The sequence below is a fragment of the Erinaceus europaeus genome, chromosome 11, assembly GCF_950295315.1.
Source record: "Erinaceus europaeus chromosome 11, mEriEur2.1, whole genome shotgun sequence".
In the NCBI taxonomy this organism is placed as follows: Eukaryota; Metazoa; Chordata; class Mammalia; order Eulipotyphla; family Erinaceidae; genus Erinaceus; species Erinaceus europaeus.
Genome location: NC_080172.1, coordinates 61,968,295 through 61,993,568, shown reverse-complemented (window position 1 = coordinate 61,993,568; position 25,274 = coordinate 61,968,295). Strand labels below are relative to the sequence as shown.

At 40.8% G+C, this 25,274-nt stretch overlaps 1 protein-coding gene and 1 long non-coding RNA gene across 5 annotated transcripts in view; one reads left to right on the top strand and one right to left on the bottom strand.

The window, feature by feature from the left end:
• LOC132541380 (uncharacterized) overlaps window positions 1-19,987 on the top strand; it is a 621,539-nt gene extending 601,552 nt beyond the window's left edge. The window contains exon 2 of the long non-coding RNA XR_009552579.1: window positions 19,850-19,987. This is a non-coding gene — a long non-coding RNA (uncharacterized LOC132541380). The remainder of the gene's footprint in view (window positions 1-19,849) is intronic.
• The window catches only part of TRIM33 (tripartite motif containing 33), a 108,520-nt gene that overhangs the window by 68,774 nt on the left and 14,472 nt on the right, over window positions 1-25,274 (bottom strand). For all 4 annotated transcript variants that reach the window (XM_060201846.1, XM_060201848.1, XM_060201847.1 and 1 more), the window contains exons 2-4: window positions 5,443-5,561; window positions 4,943-5,087; window positions 4,656-4,788 (exon numbers count right to left, since the gene is read on the bottom strand). In XM_060201846.1, the coding sequence (XP_060057829.1) occupies window positions 4,656-4,788; window positions 4,943-5,087; window positions 5,443-5,561 (397 nt within the window). The remainder of the gene's footprint in view (window positions 1-4,655; window positions 4,789-4,942; window positions 5,088-5,442; window positions 5,562-25,274) is intronic.

Sequence of the window (25,274 nt, the reverse complement as noted above, 5' to 3'; positions counted from 1 at the left end):
CAATCTTCATAACCTCCTTATAAAGTTAGTACATTTCCTTCATTTAAGAAATGTATAGGGGGTCGGGCGGTAGCGCAGTGAGTTAAGGGCACGTGGTGCAAAGCTTAAGAACTGGCGGAAGGATCCCGGTTCGAGCCCCCTGCTCCACACCTGCAGGGGAGTCCCTTCACAGGCGATGAAGCAGGTCTGCAGGTGTCTATCTTTCTCTCCCCCTCTGTCTTCCCCTCCTCTCTCCATTTCTCTGTCCTATCCAACAACGACAACATCAATAACAACGATAATAATAAGCAAAACAACGGTAAAACAACCAGGGCAACAAAAGGGAAAAAAATGACCTCAAGGAGCAGTGGATTCGTGGTGCAGGCACCGAGCCCCAGCAATAACCCTGGAGGCAAAAAAAAAAAAAAAAAATGTATACAGGGAGCCGGACAGTAGCGCAAAGGGTTAAACACAGGTGGTGCAAAGTGCAAGGACCGGCGAAAGGATCCTGGTTTGAGCCCACGACTCCCCACCTGCAGGGGGTTAGCTTCAGAGGCAGTGAAGCAGGTCTGCAGGTATCTATATTTTCTCCCCCTCACTGTCTTCCCTCCTCTCTCCATTTCTCTCTGTCCTATCCAACAATGACAACAAGAATAACAACAAAAAAAAACAACAGGGCAACAAAAGGGGGAAAATTTTTTTAAATGTACGTAAGTTCTTCATCTTTATGATTATTCCCCAACTTCATAATTGGCATAAAAAATGAGATTCATTAGAATGAACCGACTCACTAAGACATGTTATTTGAGAAGATTGAGAGGAGAAGTATTTATGAAAATAATTCCTTGATGACTATCTTGTCTCTCACTGTATGGAACTATAGCCACAGTCACTAGTAGTCAAAGTTAGCCATGAAATTTAGAAATGATAGGTACAACCCCTTTGAAGTTAGTGCCCTGGATCTATAAGGAAATACAAACTATCAAAAAGCACAATGATTATACAAGTTTTTGGTTACTATTATCTGTAAATGCACTGGGAAATGTGCAGATTTCAGTCAATCTATCTTACAGTCACTGGCCTCAGCGTCCACACATTACATGATGCTAAAGGCAGTGCTGACTGAAGAAAGACAAGGCTAAGCATCCAGCACAACCATAGGGCATAGTGTGAAGGAACTGCCCCATTTTGTGGATCAACATCTGTCTTTCAATAAAATTTAAAACCTGCCCCCAAGCAAAAAAATAAATAAGCAAACAAATAAATAAACAGATTATAAGTTTGGTTACGTAGAGGTAGTTTTTGGTTTTGAATTCTGCACAACAAAAGAGCAATGTTTACACCGATGGGGGGCCAGGAGAAAACGACACCAATATCTCAATGATCAACAACAGATGCTAGTCATAATCCAGGAACAGGTCACTTCCATGAATAGAGCTAGTCTATAGATTGGACAAAAGTCACTGTAAAGCATGAAACAGGTACACTTCTTTTCCTATAAATATCAAGTGAAACTCAATAGATAGAGTGATGGACACACTTTTATATAAGTCATGCTATATTGGCATTATGAAGATGAGAATACTAGGCTGGGGAGACAGCATAATTGGTTATGCAAAATTCTCATGCATGAGGCTCCAAGGCCCCAGGTTCAATCCCTAACACCAAATAAGCCAGAGCTGAGCAGTGTTCTGGTGTGCCTCTCTATGTCTACCTCTCTCACTAAATATAAATTAAAATAGATTGAGAATACCTACTAAGTATATCTCTAAGTCACAGTACATGCTTTAATGAAGGGGGGGGGCCTTTCACATGGTACCCAGCATAACCTCACTGGTGCAAAATCTAGCAATCTTCTAAGATTCATTGTCACTGATATTTAGTGTCAATAAATAAGCAGATTTATTGTCTCAGTTTCTTTTCATAGGCTTTACCGTTCTAATTAGTGATTCATGAGAAAATCGAGAAAAATAAAGTTGGAGAATTTATCACAGCAGGACAAAGATTTGATATGACAGACAGAAGTTGAGTAGGAAGAGGAAAATAGAGGAAAGAGACAAAGCAATGTCTCCAGCAATGCTTCACCATTCATGAAGCTTCTCCCCTGCAGTTGTGGATGGGGGCTTGAACCCAGTTCCTTGCACATGGTACATGTGCATTCAACCAACTGTGCTACCACCTGGCCCTGAAACACAGCTCTTAATGCAGCACGGGGGGGGGGGGGGGGGTGGAAACCACTGTTTAGCCTCCACCCACTGTATCTTTATGCCACTGGGGTCCTTGTCTGTGAGACTCCACTGGAGATAGTTTTTCCTTCTTTTATACATTTTAATTTTAAAGAATAGAGGAAAGAGACTACAACACCACTCCACCATTCTTGGAGCTTTCCCTCTGTGCTTGCGACTAAAGCCCTGGTCCTCAAGCAGGTATAAATGTGCACTCTACCAGATGAGGTTATCTCCTGGTCACAAAAATCCCATTATTAAAGAACTCTAGGGAGCTGGACGGTAGCACAGCGGGTTAAGTGCACCTGGTGCAAAGCGCAAGGGCTGGAGTTATAGATCCTGATTCGAGCCCCCAACTCCCCACCTACAGGGAAGCAGGTCTGCAGGTGTCTATCTTTCTCTCTTCCTGTCTTCCCCTCCTCTCTCGATTTCTCTCTATTTTATCCAACAACAACAACAAGGGCAACAAAATAGGAAAAATGGCCTCCAGGAGCAGTGGATTTGTAGTGCACGCACCAAGCCCCAACAATAACTCTGGAGGCCAAAAAAAAAAAAAAAAAAAAAAAGCACCTCTAAATAACTGTTGTGTTTATCTCAATTGGAAGACTTTTTTTTTTAAGCATCAGAGCAGGATTTCACCTCTCTCAGGTCTGCCTTTTTAGTCTTTTTTTTTTAAATAATGAAAGAGATAGAAAGATACAGAGACAGAGTAAATTAAGAAGAACAGCAGTAGTCCAAGAGGTGGTGCAGTGGCTAAGGCATTGGACTCTCAAGCATGAGGTCCTGAGTGCAATCCCTGGCAGCACATGTACCAGCGTGATGTCTGGCTCTTTCTCTCTCTCTCTCTCCTATCACTTCTCATGAATCAATAAATAAAATTCACAAAAGAAGAAGAAGAAAGCACTACTGAGGTCTGGCTTATGGTGGTACTGAGGATTGAACCTGGGACTTCAATACCTCAGGTATTAAAGTCTTTAGCATAACCATTGTGCTCACTTCCCAGCCCCTTTTCAGGGAAGGGGGGGAGACATACCACAGCAGTAATCCACAATCCACAGAGCTCCCTAGACTGTTAAAAGTATTCATATGTAGAGCCTGAGCCCCTGGGCTGCGCATATCCACATACCACCAGGTGAGTTAACTCCCCACCATGCAAAATGGTCTAATAAAGGTGCAATGAACTGCCCCAACTGGCAAAATAACTTGGGCAAGATCACAGTTGAAGTTTCATAAATGAAGAACAATACATAGTTTTTATCAACTATCCCTACAACAACTAAATAAGTAACACAATTCACTGGTATATTTAAATTATAAAGCACATACATAGAGTCTAGCATCTGGAAATATTATCAGCTCCTGGGCATGTATCCTCCTCTCTTTAAAGGAATTGTAATGAAAAGCATATTGGTACTTTGGTGGTGTGTACAGTATAGTAACACACATCATAAAAAGGTATGAAACTGTACTCCTATAACAAAGCCTTGTAAACCCAAGTTATCTTTAAAAAAATTTTTAATGAATTCTATTAAAGATTATCAGCAAATCTAAAGAAAGTAAAAGGGTTAAACACCCTACATTGAAAAAAAAACATGTGTATGTTTGATTCAATTAATCCTACCCTTCTTTGCAATAAGTGCCACAGAAACTGGAGTATTTATTAGAAGATTGTGTTACACACCTGATTAGAAATCAGTACATGTTAAGAACAAACTGTTGATAAAACATCATTCGTTGAAGGTAAAATAATTGAAAAATAAAGCTGCATACTAAAGAAATTTTGAACTAGATGGCGGCACACCTGGTTGAGCACACATGTTATAATGTGCAGAGACCCGGGTTTAAGCCCCCATTCCCACCTACAGGGGGAAAGTTCTCAAGTGGTGAGGCAGTGCTGTAAGTTTTTCTCTTTCTCCCTCTCTATCTCCTCCTTCCCTCTTTATTTCTGTCTCTATGCAATAAGCAAATAAAGATAAAAAAATTTAAAAAGAAATTTTTAACTATGCTTACTTTGATGTTTATAAATCTCTAGTTTTTCCTGAAGATGGATATTTAACATGAAATCAGTATTATATACTTTGATGCTAAAACACATAATTGATAACTATACTCATAGGAATGTAACTTCTTTAGATGACAGTTTAAAATTTACAAAAACACAATACACTAGAAAAAACTTATCTGAACCACAAGCATAGCAAAGAAAGAAATACAACTTCCATTTTTGTAAACCTAAACTCATAATGAAACATCTTAACAATATCCATAAGACAATTTAAGTATGAATGTGGAAGTCATTAATCTATCAAAACATATCCTGATTTAAGAAATAAAATAGTAAACTGAGAATTAAAATCCAGCAAACAAAATTAGGGAATATTTTCCTTAGAAATAAATTTTATAAATACTTCTTAACAATGTTTCTTGTGAAAGCAATTATGGCTTCTGTACCTATGTTCTTTGTGTTCCAATAGCTGACAGTCTCTACATGTCAGTCTATCACATGTTTCACAGTAAAGTTTCAACTGTTCTTGTTTGTGTACAGGGCAGAAAACAGGGCGCTGACCAGATGCTCCAACAGACTCTGTAGCAAAATAAAACATAATATTTAAACTAAACAATATTTTTGTACAACTTTCTACATTTTTTATTGATATGGCATCCAAGGCTTTTAAGAAGAAATGGTACAGAAGCAAAAGTGACAGATTGAATAATCATCAGAACTGTTTCTGGCTTACCTGAGACATCTTCTTTCTTCCTGATCAAGTGATCTTTAGTGAATTTTACTCTTTGATGTGCTTCAATACATGTCTTACAAAGCCACTCTCCACATTCTACACAAAAGCCAACTGCACTTGCATTGTCTTCACAACTAGTACATACCTTAAAAAAAAAAAAAGATATAATCCATATTAAATATACAAATTACAGGGCCACAAAATATCTGACTTACTCTCAAATATATTAATTCACTATATCTAGAATAAAATTGTTGTCCATACTTCAGTCTAGGTCTCATGTTCTGGGTTGCAAAGAATCTCAGAATACAAAATCTATACAGGATTTGAATTTTTAAGTAATGCCTTTTGATCATTTAATTAGATCTAAACATACAGAAGATAACATTTGGTTTTCATCTAGAAGACAGAATTATAGTAGAACTACTATACATTTTTCTTATAATAATCTACATTTTGATTATGAAAGTAAGAATATAAAGAAAAAATGAGAAGCATACCTGTTCTGACTTTTCATCAGAACTGCTAGGGGTTTCAGATGTATCCTTCACAAAGTAATTATCCACGAGATCTATCTGTCTGCATTCTTGGCGGCATACTGGGCATCGTATTACACCAACTACAACACAAAATGACAGTAAGAAATATTCTTCAGAAAAAAAAATAAAGAAATTATGCATGATGCCCACATGAATACTGGACACAACCAGAGAAATGAGCTTTGAGAGTTGAGTAATATGTTTACTCTACTAAGGGTAAGTTATTCAATACATCCTACTTAGGAAGAGAAAAAATTAATTAAAAAGTAAAATTTTAAAAGAACATTATTTATGCATTTATTTTTGTATAGAGACAGAAATTGAGAGAGATGGGGGTAAGTAAAGGGGAAGAGAGAGATGCTTGCAGCATTGTTCATGAAGTTTCCCCTTATAATGCAGGGTTACACAGGAGTCCTTGAGCACTGTAATGTGTGTGCTCAACCAGGTACACTACCATCTGGCTCTCACCACATGGAAGGAAGCTAGAGAAGTGGTGTTTTCCTCTGTCATTCTATCTCTGTGTCTGCATCTGAAAAAGACTGGGGCTGAATGGTGGCGCACGTATTACAATGCACAAGGACCCAGGTTCAAGCCTGTCCCCCACACCTGTCACCATGAAAGCTTTGCAAGTGCAGGGGGAAGGCTTTGTGAGTGGTGGAGCAGTGCTGTAAGTGTCTCTCTGTCTCCCTCTGTATCACCACCATATCTCTCAATTTCTGGCTGTCTCTAACCAATGAATAAAGATAATAAAAAAAATTTTTTTAAAGAAAAGACAGTCTATGGTGGTGAAGCGCCAGTGAGAGGAAAAAATAAAAACTCTAGACAAAAAAACTCAGGTGAGATGCCCTATGCTTATGGCCAAATACTGGGCAAGAGGATAGCAAAATGATTACGCAAACATGTTCTCATGCCTGAGAGGCTCCAAGGTTCTATCCCCTGCACCACTATAAACCAAGGCTGAGCAGTGCTCGGGTAAAACAATTACAATCTTATTTTGATGCTAAATTTGATGATAATAAAACAGTTACAAATCTAAAAATTTTAGCAGAGAAAAACAATGATTTCTATGTTTCAGTTATTAGTGACTGAACATAGTGCTAAAAACTTGACAGTCTATAGCAATGTTGTCTATTCCTATTTACTATGAAATAAAATATCAGTGTGTCTTTCTCTACAAAGAATGTTTGCTCACCAAGAAAGCATAAAGTGGTTGTAACTTCAAGAAAGAAAGAAAAAAATTAAGAGCCTCCCTGTAAAACTCCACTATAGACACTAGAAGATATCTGTAAGATTGTGACTGCTTTTGTATAGACTTATACCATGCACTTTTTTTCTTGGTTAATTTTAATCTGTATCATTTGCAACCATGAATATAATACCTGTTCTAAATTATGTGAGTCCTTAGAATCAAGTGTGGGAGTGGGAGTGGAGGTGGTCTTAGAAAACCCAAACTCAATTAGGAAAGGATAAACAACATCTGCAAAACTTACAAATGATAAAGGAGAAGTAGAAAGTTACAAAACACAGAAAATTGTCAGCATACACAATTAAATTTATGTAAATGTCAACTTATTAAGATATCTGTACCATATACATGAAAGGATACAATAGACAATCTGTTCTGAGCAAGAAATACTCAGTATTACAAGTGTCCATTACATCTGTGAAAAGGAATAATCTAATGTAGTTGTATCAGATGTTATTTTAAATTCAGATTATTAAAATTTCTATTTCAAACTGGCAAACTGGCTGACATCACAGTCAGTAATCACAAAAATTTATCTTTTTTCCTCATTCTCATTTAGTGTCCATTAAAACTATATTATAGGACTAACACACAATGGTTCAGTGCCTTTCCATACTAGAGTTTAATATTCAGCACCACATGGAAACACCATGGACAGCACCAAAGGAACTTCATGGGTAGTGAAATGGGGCCTTGGCCTCTCAAAACTAAAAAATAAAATATTTTAAATAGGCATGGGAGGCATCTCAGTGTTATCATCATACATGTACAAGGCCCTTGGATTCATTCTCTGGCACGGCATTAAAAAATGAGTAAAGTGGGAGTCTGGCAGTAGCATAGCGGGTTAAGTGCAGGTGGCGCAAACAAAGCACAAGGACTGGAGTAAAGATCTCAGTTCGAGCCCCTGGCTCCCCACCAGCAGTGGAGTCGCTTCACAGTCAGTGAAGCAGGTCTGCAGGTGTCTATTTTTCTCTCCCCCTCTGTCTTCCCCTCCTCTCTCCATTTCTCTCTGTCCTACCCAACAATGACATCAATATCAACAACAGGAATAACCACAATGATAAAAATAACCAGGGCAACAAAAGGGGGGAAAAAAAGAAGAAGAAGAAAAAAAAAAAAAAGGCCTCCAGGAGCAGTGGATTTGTAGTGCAGGCACCAAGGAGCTCCAGTGATGCAATCGGTTAGCGTGCAGTACTCATACAGGCACTGAGCCCCAGCAAAAACCCTAGAGGCAAAAAAAAAAAAAATACACACACACACGTGTAAGACAATTTCCAAGATACACAAGCATAAAATAGCTCAACAGAGCAGAAGAAACCTAAATCAGAGTAACCTGGAGTAGGAGATACACCTGAGACTAATTTGCCATAAAGATTTCAGAAGTTTGGAATTCGGGATATGAGGTGAAGAAAGTCTCAATGAGAAACAAAGGGATTAATTTCAAATCTGCAGGTACTGGAAAACCCCACTCCCACAATAACTACTTACATCTAAAATATTACCCAACAGTCAAAATGTCTCAGTACCAAGACAAAAATAGTTGTGGATTCTTTAGTGATCTTTATGCTATTTGCGTCCATATCAATTTAAATACTACATAAATGTTTACTATGAAAATGAGTTATTTCCATCTGAATCCATAACTAAGTAGGCCTTTGTAATTAGCACAGGCAAGCTGAGTATGCTCCTGACTCGGTGGTAGCTATCATATTGAGCTTTGATCATTATAACAAACTAAAACCCCAAGCCAAAGCTACTGACCCGCTTTGCTCATAATGTCCAAGCAAAATGATTTCATTACTTCAGAGTTTAAGTTCCTTTAGATCAATTCATGCCTGTCAGATTAATTTATTTTTAAATATGAATGTGTTGGGTTTTTTAATATTTTATCTATGAGAAAGATATAAAAGAGAAAGAACAAGACATCACTCTGGTATATACGCTGCTGGGGACTGAACGGGGGACCTCATGCTTTATAGTCCAATGCTTTATCTGCTGCGCCACCTCCCAGACCACCTAGAATGTGTTTTCATGGCAGGGAGGAGGCCAGAGTCAAGCTTTCTTCAAAGACAGATTAACCCAGTGAGAAAGTCTAAACAGTGCAGAAGCCTTACTACTCCAAAGCTGTATGCCTGGGGCTCAAACCTGGGTTGTGAAAAAAGCAGATGTCTTACCAAGTGAGCTGTGACTGTCAGGCACAGAGTTTTAAAAACTTTACTGAGGGAGTCGGGCGGTAGCGCAGCGGGTTAAGCGCAGGTGGCACAAAGCGCAAGGACCGGCATAAGAATCCAGGTTCAAGCCCCCGGCTCCCCACCATGAGTTCTGCATTCGATCCCCTCCATTGGAGGCTTTCCTATTCTTTACCCCTCTGGGGATCATTATGGTGTACAGAAGGTGGATGGTCTAGCTTCTGTAATTGCTTCTCTGCTGGACATGAGGATTGGCAGGTCAATCCATACTTCCAGCCAAAACAGCATTTTCTGTTACAGAATGAATGACTATCATCAAGACATCAGCTAAAAAGTGTTGGAGAAAGGAACCCTTGTATGCTGTTGGCCCCAAAATGTATTTCTATTGTACAATTCTATATTCTTAAAAGTATATTCAGTAATGTACACTACATTAATACATACTATTCTGGGGCCAGGCTGTAGTACACCTGGTAAAGACAACATATTATGCACAAAGGCCCCCAGGTTCAAGCTCCGAGCCCCCACCTTCCAGGGTTCACAAGCAGTGAGGCAGTGCTACAACGCTCACCCTAGCCCTCTCCCTCTCCTCTCTAGTTCTCTCTCCCTCTTCCTTTTCAATTTGTCTTTATGCAATTAAAAAATAAAGAAATGGGGAGTCAGGCGGTAGTGCAGTGAATTAAGCCATTTGGCTCAAAGCACAAGGACCAGCTTAAGGACCCCAGTTCGAGCCCCAGGCTCCCCACCTGCACTGGAGTCGCTTCACAAGCAGTGAAGCAGGTGTCTGTCTTTCTCTCCCCGTCTCCCCCTCTTCTCTCCATTTCTCTCTGTCCTGTCCAACAACAAACGACATCAACAATAACAATAATAACCACAACAAGGCTACAATAAAGGCAACAAAAGGGAAAAAATGGCCTCCAGGAGCAGTGGATTCATGGTGCAGGCACTGAGCCCCAGCAATAACCCTGGAGAAAGGAAGGGAGGAAGGATGGAAGGGAGGGAGGGAGGGAGGGAGGAAGGGAGGGGGAGTCTGGCGATAGTGCAGCGGGTTAAGTGTCCGTGGCACGAAGCACAAGAACCAGCATAAGGATCCTGGTTCGAGCCCTGGCTCCCAACCTGCAGGGGAGTCACTTCACAAGAGGTGAAGCAGGTCTGCAGGTGTGTTTCTCCCCCGCCATTTCTCCCTGTCTTATCCAACAATGACGACATTAACAATGACAACAAAAATAATAATAATTACAACAACAAAACAGCAAGGGCAACAAAAGGGAAAATAATAAAAAAAAAATTTAAGTTAAAGTATAAGCTTCAGAGTAGAAATATTTCACACCCCTGCTTCCCTGCCTGCCCTGTATTTTACTTTTGGTTCCTATATGAATATAACACTGCAACAAAAGTGACTATATGTTCCTTGTCAAGCACATTTAGTGGGATCAGATTTGAAGATTAAAAGAACAACAAAATCTGTACAAATTTTACGTAAATTATGATGATTACTGTTGAGAGGGTGGGGACACAGAGTTCTGGTGGTGGGTGCCCTGTAACTCTATAATCCTGTAAACCACTAGTAATCACAAATTTTAAAAAAAAAATGGCTTGAAAGAAATTAGACCTCTAATAGATTCCTCTCGCCATTATCACTGGCCATCTCCATCAGGAACAACATAATGAACCCCTTTAGGGGCCCCCGTAATACCTTGCCCTCAATGTGGACCAACAAAGGTAAAGAATATTCCATTCTCCAAAGAGGGGGTTGGATAACATACTCTATCTACCACCTGAAGAAGATGGGTCCTAGGGAGTCGGGCGGAAGCGAAGTGGGTTAAGCGCACGTGGTGCAAAGTGCAAGGGCCAGTGTAAGGATCCCAGTTCGAGCTCCCGCTCCCCACCTGCAGGGGTGTCACTTCACAGTCGATGAAGCAGGTCTGCAGGTGTCTCTCTTCTCTTCCCCTCTCTGTCTTCCCCTCCTCTCTCCATTTCTCTCTGTACTACCCAACAATGACAACATCAACAATAATAACTACAACAACAATAAAAATAACAAGGGCAACAAATAAGAAATAAATAAATACATATTTTTGAAAAGACGGGTCCTGAAATTGGTGCAACACGTAATGTTCCTACTGATGACCACAGTTCGGACCCACGAGGATGTAGAGGTTACATAGGCTCCTATGCTGAATAGGCCCCAGATCAAATCGATGGGGTTTACAATCAACAATATTTATGCACCTTTCCCATATCTGGGAGTTACTCTCTACCCTGATCCAGCTTTCTGGCCCTTTTTCCAGCCATGACATCATCTCCCCAGATAATAACCTGGGTCCACCTGCATATCAGATGTCAGGCTCAGGCAAAAACTAATAAAAGTCTTGGGCCCTTTGGAATATACCTAAAATAGACCTACTAGCTATTTCCGAAACAGAGACCCGAAATCTTCATCTGCAATATTCCAGTCTTTAGGTTCATGATTATTCAACAATTTTTATGACTTTATATGTTAACTCTTTTTCAGCCACCAGGTTCCAGATGCTACCATGATGCCAACTGGACTTCCCTGGACAGATGACCTCACTGATGTGTCCTGGGAGTTCCACTTCCCCAGAGCCCTGCCCCACTAGGGAAAGTGAGAGACAGGCTGGGAGTATGGATCAACCAGTCAACCCATGTTCAGTGAAGAAGCAATTACAGAAGACAGACTTCCACCTTCTGTACCCCACAGTGACACTGGGTCCATAGTGACCCTGGGTCCATACCCCCAGAGGGTTAAAGAATAGTAAAGCTGGGAGTCGGGCTGTAGCGCAGTGGGTTACGCGCAGGTGGTGCAAAGCACAAGGACCGGAGTAAGGATCCTGGTTCGAGCCCCAGGCTCCCCACCTGCAGGGGAGTCACTTCACAGGCGGTGAAGTAGGTCTGCAGGTGTCTTGTCTTTCTCTCCCCCTCTCTACCTTCCCCTCCTCTCCATTTCTCTCTGTCCTATCCAACAACGACAACATCAATAACTACAACAATAAAACAACAAGGGCAACAAAAGGAAATAAATAAATAAATAAATAAAAATAGAATAGGAAAGCTATCAGGGGAGGGGATGAGGTATGGAGTTCTGGTGGCGGGAATTGTACACCCTCTTTTTTTTTTTATTTTTTTAGAATTTTTTTTTCCTTTTTGTTGCCCTTGTTGTGTACCCCCCCTCTTATCCTATGTTCTTGTCAGTGTTTCCATTTTATAAATAAATACATTAAAAGTAATAATAATAAATTAAATAAATAAAATTTAAAAATTACAACCAAAAAAAATTTCTGAGCAGGGTAGAGGTAGATAGATAATGGTTATGTCTGACACTCCAAAGTCCCAGATTCAAGGCCCCACATAAGGCACCATAAGCCAGAGCTGAGCATTGCTCTGATGAAAAAGAAAAAAGGAAAAAAATAAATTCTGTGACAGGGAAATAACCGTTGTGGAACATAATTCTTACATGCTTACTTAAGTTCCTGAATTTAATTCCTAACACTGCATATGCTTAAGGGATCTGGGTTTTTTCTATCTCTCTCAAAACTAATTAAATAAATCTTTCATGGCCAGGAAGATGTCGGGCTACAGCACAAAATGCCAGAGTAATGCTATGGTTCAGCTCTCCCAGCCCTTTCCAGGGAGTCGCTTCACAGGAGGTGAAGCAGGTCTGCAAGCGTCTGTCTTTCTCCCCCCCCCCCCACCAGTAGGGGAGTCGATTCACAAGCAGTGAAGCAGGTCTGCAGGTGTCTATCTTTCTCTCCCTCTGTCTTTCCCTTCTCTCTCCATTTCTCTCTGTCCTATCCAACAATGACATCAATACCGACAATAATAACCACACAATGTTAAACAAGGGCAACAAAAGGGAAAATAAATAAATATAAAAAAACAAGGGCAACAAAAGGGAATAAATAAGTAAATAAATATTTTTTAAAATTTATAAATGTCCTGCTATACCCATAAGTCTATCAAGTCACAACTGCATCACTGATGTTACAGTACAACCGGCAGCAGTACATAGCAATGAATATCAGAGCCAGTCTGTTACAACTACTAATTTGGATCAGGGTAGCATGAAAGCAGCTATAGACAATATATAAACAAATGGGCAAAACTGTACTCCAAAAATTTTACTTATGGACACAAATTTGAATTTCATATGATTTTCACATGTCAGAAAATATCTGTCTTTTGATATTTCTCAACCATTTAAAAATGTAAAAAAAAAAAAAATCATTCTTAACTCATGAGTCATGAAAAAGCAGCCAGCAGGCTAGTTTTGGCCCATGTTCCAGTTTGCCAACTCTTGATCTAAAGTGAAGACAACACAATTAACAAGCACAGAATCCCCAACAAAATTTCACTGTCTCATTTTAGGTTGGAAATGAACCAAGAATCATCCACAGCCTAAGGAAGCCTGAGACAAAGTGAAATTAATATAAAAAGAAAAAAGCAGGGACCGGGTGGTAGAGCACCTGGTTAAGTGCACATGATACAATGTGCAAGGACCAGGGTTCAAGCCCCAGCCCCCACCTGCAAGGGGAAAGCTTTGCAAGTGGTGAAGCAGTACTGCAGGTGTCTCTCTCTGTCTCTCCCTCTCTATCGCCCCATCCCCTCTCAATTTCTGGCTGTCTCTATCCAGTAAGTAAAGATAATAAAAAAATGTAAAAAGAAATGGAAACAGCGGGAGTCGGGCTGTAGCGCAGCAGGTTAAGCGCAGGTGGCGCAAAGCACAAGGACCGACATAAGGATCCCGGTTCGAACCCCGGCTCCACACCTGCAGGGGAGTCGCTTCACAGGCGGTGAAGCAGGTCTGCAGGTGTCTATCTTTCTCTCCTCCTCTCTGTCTTCCCCTCCTCTCTCCATTTCTCTCTGTCCTATCCAACAACGACAACAACAATAATAACTACAACAATAAAACAACAAGGGCAACAAAAGGGAATAAATAAAATAAATTTTAAAAAAAGCTTCTTAAAAAAAAAAAAAAGAAAGAAATGGAAACAGCAAAGATTAGGAAATAAAGTCAAGGAGATCTTCCAGAATGTCAGTTGAATAGCAAAACAAAAAGAAACAAAACCTAAGAGAAAAGATAGCAAATGTAAGCTCAGGAATATCAACATCTAAACCGCTAACATGTATATATTTATTGGGAGAGAGAGGGAGGGATGAAATAATACTTTAGGCTTAAAAGTGCCTTGCCATAAATAAAGGTTACAGAGAGTCGGGCAGCAGCACAGCGGCTTAAGCGCACGTGGCGCAAAGCGCAAGGACCTGCGGAAGGATCCCATTTCAAGCACGGGCTCCCCACCTGCAAGGGAGTCGCTTCACAGGTGGTGAAGCAGGTCTGCAGGTATCTATCTTTCTCTCCTCCTCTCTGTCTTCCCCATCTCCCTCCATTTCTCTCTGTCCTATCCAACAACGAAGACAGACAATAATTACAACAATAAAGCAACAAGGGCAACAAAAGGAAATAAATTTTTTAAAAACTTTTAAAAAAACAAAGATTACAGACTAATAGAAAAGGTATAATAAGGGTCTCATATAACGCACACAGTACAATGCATAAGGACCAGAGTTCAACCCTCAGTCCCCACCTGCCAGGGGGAAGCACTGAAGTAGTGCTACACGTGTTTCTCTCTCCCTTCCCTCTCAATTTCTATCATATACACACATACATATTATATATATATATAAAATGATAATATTCCTAAAAACAATGAAAAGGTGTAGGTAAAATAGCTCATCTAGATAGTGTGCCATGTGCTAGACCCAAGTTGAAATCCAGACCCCAAAAGACTGGAGGAAATGGTGTTGCTGTGGTATTGTTTACCCCGTTTCTGCCTTTCTATCTGAAAAAGTCCACAGCAGTGAAGCCTCTGCAATGTCAAAAAACAATAAAGTGAAAACAAATATAATAAATGCCATTTTACAAAAATTACAATTTAAAAAATATATAAATCAACCAAAACATTTATTTATATTTCAGAACAGAGATAAAGAGATATTAAACCAAAATGGGGGAGGGGTTTAAAAGGCTCCAGGAAAAATTAAATAAAACAAAGCCCTGGTGGTATCAAAGAGCAAAATCAGATTAGCAGCAACAACACTGATTCACTACGTTTTTGTTCATTGTGTTTTGTTTTGTCTTGTTTTTGATGACAGAGAGCTACAGACAGAGACCAGAAAACCACTCAGCTCTACCTTAAACTGATGCTGGCTGGGGATTAAGCCTGGGATCTCAGAGCCTCAAGCATCAAAGTCTTTTACGTATCTATTATGTTGTCTCCCCCATCCCAACACTAATTTCTTTAAAAAAAAACAAAAAAAAAAAACTGGGAGAAGTACCTTCAAAGTTCTGAAGAAAATAAATTTAGCCTAGAACTCCATATATATATATATATATATACACACACACACACACACACACACACACACACACACAGTTATTTAAGTGGAAGAATAAAATAAAGATAACTTCAAAAATGCAAAGGCTAGGACATTTTAACTTTTAGGAACTCTTTTTTTGAGAGCTACAATTAATGGAGTAAAAAAAAATGAGAGCCTAGGGACTATATAATTAAGAGCTGCACACTTGAAGCTTGCACACTCAAGACTGCATAAGCAAATAATAACTAATATTTTAAAATATTTATTTTTTTTAAATATTTATTTATTCCCTCTTGTTGCCCTTGTTGCTCTATTGTTGTAGTTATTACTGTTGTTGTAATTGATGTCGTTGTTGGGTAGGACAGAGAGGAATGGAGAGAGGAGGGGAAGACGGGGAGAGAAAGTGCTTAATCCGCTGTGCTACCACCCAACTCCCTAACTGTAAATTTTTTAAAGAACCTGATTGGCATAGAAATAAATTATTCATCTGTAACTGCCTGAGGACAGAGTTGTTGTTTTTTTTTTTTTTTCTTGAAAACTTCAAATACAGGTAAAACCTATAAAGCATGGGTGGCAAATGTACAGCCCAAAGGTCAGAAATCATTTGGTCTGGCCCTGCCAAGGCAGCCAGAGCTTTTTTCATAGTAAGTGCTAATTTAAGTTGATAATTTTATGCACCCCATGAATCCTGTTACATATATGCAAATAGCTCTTGGCAGGAAGAAAGGTTTCCTGCTATATTGTAAACCATAAACCAACATCTACAGTTCTAAAAAATGCCAACCTAAAAACTAACTTTAGTGATTTTTGCATTGGTAACACCTGGCAGAAGCAAAGGAGGCTTGTTCCTGCAAACCCAGAGCGTTTTAGATTCACAGATAAAGCCCTGGTGAATATACTCACAATTCAAAATTATAAATCATTGTGGTCCGGAAGGTGGCACAGTGGATAGGGCTTTGGACTCTAAAGCAAAATTAGAAATCACTGAATAACATATCTACTTCGATCATGACTAGGTAAAAATAAACAGTAATGAAATAAAACGACCTCGGTAACTTCAAATAGTAGATTTCAATATACTTCAGATATTTAAAATTAAATGCAACAGTAAGAAAACAAGCAGCTAGACAATTTAAGGGAAAATGGAAAAAAAATATATAAAGCATCTAAGAATCATTTTAGATATGCAAGACCCTTCTAATGCAAGACCTTTCTAGGAAAAATGCCACATATAATTCAAATCAGATTTTTTTTTCAAGTCAGAAGATGCAAGTAAATAATAAAGAAGCAGAGAATGTTTTTTTAAAAAGGCAGACATATTAAAGACAACATTTTCTCCCAAATTAATCTATATATCTAAAATAAACTGACAAGTGGGTTTTTATTTGTTTTGAGATAGAGACGGACCGGCACAAATAGAAATAGACAGCCACTACCCAAGAGATCATAGCACCAATTTTTTTTTTTTTTTTTTTTTTTTTTTTTTGTGAGAAGGCATCCCTGGACTCTGGGTGCTAGAACCTGGATCAAACACATAGCAAAGATGCACACTATCCAAGTGAGCTATCTACTGGCTGGAGAGTGTTTTAAATGAACTTTTACAAGATGACTAAAATTTTTAAGAGGGGGGCCAGGAGGTAGCGCACTGGGTTAAGTGCACATAGTATGAAGTGCAAGGACCTGCACAAGAATCCTGACTGCAGCCCCCGGTTTCCCACCTACGGAGGTGTGTGTGTGTGTGGGGGGGTCACTTCACAAGCAGTGAAGCAGGTCTGCAGGTGTCAGTCTTTTTATCCCCCTCCCTCTGTCTTCCCCATCTCTCTCAATTTCTCTCTGTCCTATCTAACAACAATAATAATGGAATAAAGATGGCCACCAGGAGTAGTGGATTCATAGTACAGGCACTAAGCCCCTGTAAGAACCCTGGAGGCAAAAATAAATAAATCACATAAAATAAAAAAAATTAAAATTGAAGCCTCAGTCTAAAAAAAAATTTAAGTGCAAAAAAGCCAGAACAGCAGTGAAGATGAGAAAGGATTACATAGAAGAAAAATCATCTAGTAATAAAAGTTTATTGCTTATAATAATGTCAGAAAAATGGGAAATATCAGTAATTGGATACAATATCAAAAGACAGCTGGTTTTATTTTTTTAACCCCCAAGGTTTTGCAAATGTGTGGTTTCACCTCTCTAGGCTGACCTTTAATTTTCAGATGAGATCACTGAAAAGTGAAGTTGGGGTCCAGAATGAATTTACTAGCCTTTCATTTTCAGACAGAGATAAAGAGACACTTTAACACTGGAGCCTCCCCCAGGACCATAAAACCCCCATGTAAGTATACCAAGGCTGGAACCTGGATAATGGGCTTGGCAAAGGAACTTTGTCAAAAGACAGCTTTCCAACAAATAAAAATTTAATAAAGTGTATAGTTCTCTACTGCTATATAACAAATTACCCCCAGAATTAGTGACTTAAAACAATAACAATTCACTATCTGTTTCTGAGTCAGGAATCTGGGAGTGACCTGGCAAGCAGTTCTGGCTCTATGCCTCTAATGAGGCGCAATTCCATGGCAGCCACAGCTGCAGTCATCTAAAAGCCTGATCACACTTGGAGGATCCACCTCTGAAATAGATCTTTCACACCAATAGCCAATTGGTATTGGGAAGCTGACAGCCTGCTTTCTTTCTTTTTAATTTCTTTAATGGGGGATTAATGTTTTACATTCAACAGTAAAAACAAGTTTGTACAAGCATAACATTTCTCAGTTTTCCAGGTAACAATTCAACCGCCCGACACCAGGTACTCTGTCATCTTTTTCCAGGACCTGTACTTTCCCCCCACCCACCCCAGAGTCTTACTAACTAACTCCAGTTCAGGTTCTGCTTGTGTTTTCTCTTCTGATCTTTTCATATATATGTTTTATTTTTTATTATTTATTTTCCCTTTTGTTGCCCTTGTTTTATCGTTGTTGTGGTTATTATTATTGTTGTTATTGATGTTGTTGTTGGATAGGATAGAGAGAAATGGAGAGAAGAGGAAGACAGATGGGGAGTAAAAGACAGACACCAACAGACCTGCTTCACCACTTATGAATCGACTCCCCTGCAGGTGGGGAGAAAGGGCTCAAACCAGGTCCTTAACCAGTCCTTGCACTTCACGCCACATGCGCTTAACCAGCTGTGCTACCACCCAACCTTCCCCCCCCATCTTGTTTTTCAACTTCTACCTGAGTGAGATCATCCCAAATTCATCCTTCTGTTTCTGACTTATTTCACTTAACATGATTTCTTCAAGCTCTATCCAAGATGGGCTGAAAATGGTGGAATCACTATTTTTAATAGCTGAGTAATACTCCATAGTGTCTATATACCACAACTTGCTCAGCCAGTCATCTGTTGTCATCTGGACACCTAGGTTGCTTCCAGGTTTTAGCTATTACAAATTGTGCTGCTAAGAGCATAGGTATACACAAATGTTTTTGGATGGGTGTATTGGGTTCCTTAGGATATATCCTCAGGAGAGGAATTGCAGGATCATGGGGTAGGTCCATTTCTAGCCTTCTGAGAGTTCTCCAGACTGTTCTCCACAGAGACTGGACCAATTGACATTCCCACCAGCAGTGCAGGAGAGTTCTCCTTTGATCCCACAACCTCTCCAGCATTTGTTGCTGCTACCTTTCCTGATGTATGACATCCTCACAGAAGTGAAGTGGTATCGCATGGTTCTCTTTATTTGCATTTCTCTGACAATCAAAGGCTTGGAGCATTTTTTCATGTGTTTCTCGGCCTTCTGGATCTCTTCTGTCCCTGTCCTCTCCCTATTTTTGAATGGAGTTGTTTTCTTGTTGTTGAGTTTGCTAACTCTTTATATATTTTGGTTATTAAACTCTTGTCTGATGTATGGCATGTAAAGATTTTCTCCCATTCTGTGAGGGGTCTCTTTGTTTGGGTAGTGGTTTCTTTTGCTGTGCAGAAGCTTTTTAATTTGATGTAGTCCCATAGGTTTATACTTGCCTTAGTCTTCTTTGTAACTGGTTTCAATTCACTGAAGATGTCTTTATGGAACCCAGGTTTGACATCAAACCCAGGTTTGATGTCTTTCTATATGGAACCCAGGTTTGAGCCCCCAGTCCCCACCTGCAGGGGGATTGCTTTGCAAGTGGTAAAGTAGTGTTGCAGGTGTTCTCTGTCTCTCCCTCTCTATCACCCCCTTCCCTCTCGATTTCTCTATTCAATAAATATAGTAAAAAATATATAATAATTTATGTGGAAAACAGTTCTGCCAATATTTTCCTCTAAATATCTGATAGTTTCTAGTCTACAGAGCCTGCTTTTCTATATGGTTCTCCTCTGCAGTGCTTCTAGAACAGCAGTTATTCTCACTTAGAATGAGAGATTCGGGGGTCGGGCGGTGGCACAGTGGGTTAAGCGCATGTGGCGCAAAGCGCAAGGACCGGCGTAGGGATCCCGGTTTGAGCCCCCGGCTCCCCACCTGCAGGGGGGTCGCTTCACAGGCGGTGAAGCAGGTCTGCAGGTGTCTATCTTTCTCTCCCCCACTCTGTCTTCCCCTCCTCTCTCCATTTCTCTCTGTCCTATCCAACAACGAATAGCGTCAACAAGGGCAATAATAATAACCACAACGAGGCTACAACAAGGGCAAAAAAAAAGGGGGGGGGAGTGGCCTCCAGGAGCAGTGGATTCATGGTGCAGGCACCAAGCCCAGCAATAACCCTGGAGGAAAAAAAAAAAGAATGAGATTCAAGGAGTAAGGCAGCAGTGCCCTAGCCTCACAATTCTGCTGCACCTCCTTGGTCACTCAGACAAGGCCTATGGTAGAGGTTTAAGACACCAGGAGAGAGGAACGCTGTGGCCATCTTGGAAACTAATACACAAAGTCACAGTAGTCTCACGATGAATCTTGAACATAATAAACAAAAGAACAGTATACAAACTTATCAAAAATCCTTGTAAATCAGAACAATAAATGCCATGGAGGCAAGTTTAAGAAATATGCAACACATGGCCCAGGAAGTAGTGGCAAATGCTGCAGCATTTGGTCTCACAAAAGAGTTACCATGTTCAGTTCCCAGCATCGCATATGCCAGAGTAATGCTCTGGTTCTCTCACAGGCATTAATAATTTTTCTTAAAGTGCTTATAGAAAATTTATAAAAGCATGGTCCAAGAGGTGGTGCAGTGAATAAAGCATTGGACTTTCAAGCATGAGGTCCCGAGTTCAATCCCCAGCAGCACATGTACCAGAGAGATATATGGTTCTTTCTCTCATTAATAAATAAAATCTTTAAAGTAAAAAGAGTTTGTTGGGGCCAGGTGGTGGCATGCCTTGTTAAGCACTCACATTACAGTGAGCAAGGACCCAGGTTCAAGACCCTGGTCCACACTTGAAGGGAGGAAGCTTCAGGAGCTTTATTTCTCTCTTTATCCAGTAATAAATAAAAATATTTTTTTAAAAAGAGCTTTTTTAGATGGACTTTGTCCATCAATGCACACACTTAAAGTATGCCTGTCTCTTGCCCTTATTCAGCTTTTGTAATCCTTACTTTGTCTGACAAGGTTAGCTTGGAGTGACTGAGGGAAGTGTAATAGGAAATAGGTGAGGAGGGTATATGAGAGGTAAGAGGATGGGAAAGAGGGGCTAGCAAAACAGCTCACTTGGGTAGTGTCCTGTTTTGCCATGTGCACAACCCAGATTTGAAACTGGCCCTAACCTCAGTGAACAAAGGCTTGGTGATATGGTTTCTTTCATTCACTCTCTACCTTTTCTGCCTTGTCTCTACTACAAAAAAAAAAGGGGAGAGACCAGAGCTGTGGTATATGGTAATGCCAGAGATTGATTCTGGGACCCCTTCATGGTCTTTTTCAGGCATGCAAGTCCTGTGTTCTAAATCTTAGGGGCAGGGCAGGAATGCACCCAGCTGAGGTCAAATATTACTATTTTTAAGGATCTTGAGTTCGAGCCACCAGTTCTCACCTGCAGCAGGGAAGCTTCATGAGCAGTGAAGCAGTGCTGCAGGTGTCTTTCTCCTCCTCTCTCTCTCTCTCTCTCTCTCTCTCTCTCACCATCTCAATTTCTCTCTGTCCTATCAAATAAAGGGAGAAAAAAAAGGCTGCTAGGAGTGGATTCTTCTAAATCCCAGCAATAACCTTGGGGGCAATAAAATATAGTTAAAAAAAAAACTTAAGAGGCTGGGTGGTGACACATCTGATTGAGCACTCATATTATAATGCTTAAGGGCCCACGTGGACCTGACCTGCGCATCTCTCAGATATGTGAAGACAATTTGGCTACCTATGTACTATGGCCTTCTCTTCTGCTTGTGAAGAGATCTCCAAAGGCCTCTGCTCTTTCTTCACGAGACTGTTTTGCTGTTTCTGGAACATTTATCTCTGGACCACTCTGTGGTTTCCACGCGCTCGGGCACACTCAAAACAGCCAGATGAGTCGGGAAGAGCCAGCGGGCAAGAGGCGAGGCGCGGAGCTGCCTTTTCCACCTGGTGGAACAGCCAGCCAGCCGGCTGCGCCCAGACAACCCCGTGCACCGCACCCGCAGCCCGCAGGAGGCCGACGCTAGCACACAAGAGCCCGACGCCACCACACAGGAGCCCGATGCTAACAAGCTGGAGCCCAATGCCAACACGCAGGAGCCTGATGCCACCACGCAGGAGCCCAATGCCAGCACACAGGCCAGCCCACAGGAGCCGGCTCTCCACTGCGTGGCGCAGGGCACTGGACGCGTGATCCCTCCACGTTGCTCGGCCACTGCGAACAGGGCAGCAGACATGACAGGGCCATGGGGCAGGGCCGCGGTGGCCTATCATGGCCGCCACCCCTGGGCACCTAGGCCCAGCCCACGCCTTCTAAAAGGCTGGCCTGCCCGCCCTCGTGCTATGAATTCTGGAACGATCGCGGACCTCCCGGACCCCCGGGCTCCCTGCCGAAACTGGGCACACGAGATCTCCAGCTGCCGGTCTGGCCTGAAGGCAGACAAGCTGGAGTACGCAGAGATTTGTGCAGAGATTGCAACCTGCAATTCCTAGAAGTGAAGCTGCCCAAGAGACCACCACTGGACAACGCACCCCTCCAACAACTAAGACAGTACATATCTAAATTCGTGTTTGAAATGACATGTCTTCGTAACAAAGGTTTCTCTCCTTGTACATTAATGACCATGTTTATGTGTATGTTTAAAGTTTGGTAAACAGTAACTTTAAGGCTAAATTCTTACTAGACAAAGTTAAATGAAAAAGGTTTTCAACGTAATTCTCATAAAGATAAAATTAACTTACATTTAAAGTCTGAGGTAAAAATTAGTTAACAATCAATATATTTCAACTAAGTTGGTCTAAACAAAAGGTTAAATAGACTTGTTGATATGTAAAACTCTCCATTACCTTCTCTATTAGAAATGGTAGATCGCACAATGGCTATGCTAATTATTCTCATGCCTGAGGTTTCCTTTCCTGAGCACACCTAGGGTGTGTCTCCATCTTGAATGGGTGTAACAAAAGGTTAAAAAGACGTTGTTGATATGTAAAAGTCTCAAATGCCTTCTCTATTAGAAATTTTAGATTGGGCTGTGGTTATGCTAATAAGTTTTGTTTCATAGTAAGTATATTGCAGCCAGCTGCCTTTGGGACTCTGGGCCGTTCCCCAGCCCCATACAAATGCCCGTTGAGGCAAGTATGCCCCCCAGAGGCAAAAAATGTTTTTTTTTAAGCTGATTTTTTAAGTTTTAAATGGCCCCCTCAGGCCTTCCCTTGGCAGCACACTGGTTCTTGTTACTTGCTTACATGTTTCTCCATGTTTGTGCCAGTTTCTTTTTTTTTAAATGCCTGTACGATATAGGTTTCTGTTCACCCCACACCCTTGATACTGTAGTCATTTAGTTAAAAAGAAAAGAGGGAATTGTTGTATGCTTTACATTGGGTTGTTCTAGCTCTCCCCCGCCAAGAAATTTGGATCAGTCCTGCTAGTTTCGCGGGCCCGCTTGGCCCCGCCCAAAGGAACCCCAAGAGGGTTCCAGAGTTCCAGAGTTCCAGAGTTGGAGAGTTGGAGAGTTAGAGAGTGCTTGGCACCGTCGCGGGGCAAAGAGGCAACAGAGTTCTGTTTGGTGATTAGTTTGGGTTAGTTTATGAATCGTTGTTCCTGAATAAAGAAATACAGCTTCCCTGCCCAGCCGTATGTCTCTGGTCGTCTCTGTTACCCGCCCATGAAGCTAGCCCGGCCAGCTGGAGCCTCCGAATTTTAACAACACCCCCACCTGCAGGGGGAAAGCTTTGCAAGTGGTGAAGCAGTGCTGCAAGTGTCTCTGTCTCTTCTTCTCTATCACCCCTTTCCCTCTAGATTTCTGCCTATCTCTATCCAATGAATAGATTATTTTTAAAAAATTTAAGTGGTCCAGGAGGTGGCACAGTGGATAAAGCATTGGATTCTCAACCATAAGGTCCCAAGTTCGATCTCCAGCAGCAAATGTACCAGAGTGATGGCTGGTTCTTTCTCTCCTCCTATCTTTCTCATGAATAAATATATTCTTTAAATTTTTTTTTAAAAATATGGGGAGTGGGGCAGTAGCGCAGCAGGTAAAGTGCAGGTGGCGCAAAGTGCAAGGACCAGCGTTAAGTATCCCGGTTCAAGGCCCTAGCTCCCACCTGCAGGGGAGTTGCTTCACAGGCAGTGAAGCAGGTCTGCAGGTGTTTATCTTTCTTTCCCGTCTTCCTCTCCTCTCTCCCTTTCCTATCCAACAACAATAACATCAATAACAACAACAACAATAAAACAAGGGCAATATAATGGAATAAATAAATATTTTAAAATAAATTAAAAATAAATAAATATGAAGAAATTACCTAGGGTGGTGGTTTGGGAGGTGGCACAGTGGATAAAGCATTAGACTCTCAAGCATGAGGTCCTGAGTTCAAACTCTGGCAGCACATGTACCAGAGTAATGTCTGGTTCTTTCTCTCTCTTCCTATCTTTCTCATTAATAAGTAAATAAAATCTTAAAAAAAAAAAACAAAAAACCCAGGGTCATCCAGGAGGTGGCGCAGTAACTAAGGCACTAAACTCTCAAGCATGAGGGCCTGTATTAAGTACCACGCGCTAACCAACTGCACCACTGGAGCTCAAAGCATGAGGTCCTGAGTTCAATCCCCCTTAGCACACGTACCAGAGTGATGTCTAAAACGTCTGGGTGGTGGCGCACCTGGTTAAGTGCACATATTACAGAGTGATATCTGGTTCTTTCTCTTTCTCATTAATAAATAAATAAAATCTTTAAAAAATGGCTTTTTAAAAAAGAAAATGTAATAGCCTTTACAGTCAATTGTGTCAATATAAAAAAAATAAATAGTGAATATTTTGAGGTCTCGAAGATGAATAAAGGGTTGGATTCCCACGCATGAGGTCCCAAGTTCTTCCTCTGCCATCTTAGATGAGTGATGGCTCTGGTTCTCTCTCCATTAATGAACAGACTTTTTATAAATATTTTTTTTTAATATTTATTTATTTTCTTTTGTTGTCCTTGTTGTTTTCTATTGTTGTAGTTATTACTGTTGTTGCTATTAATGTCATCGTTGTTGGATAGAACAGAGACAAATGAAGAGAGGAAGGAAAGATAGAGAGGGGGAGAGAAAGATAGACACCTGCAGACCTGCTTCACCACCTGTGAAGCGACTCCCCTGCAGGTGGGGAGCTGGGGGCTCGAACCGGGATCCCTACCGCCGGTCCTTGCACTTTGCGCCACCTGTGCTTAACCCGCTGTGACCACCCGACTCCCACAAACAATTTTTTTAAGGGCAAGGGTAGATAGCATAATGGTTATACAAAGAGATTCTCATGCCTGAGGCTCTGAAGTCCCAGGTTCAATCCCCTGCACTACCATCAGGCAGAGCTGAGCAGTGCTCTGGTAAAAAAAAAAAAAAAAAGCATAACTTAAATGT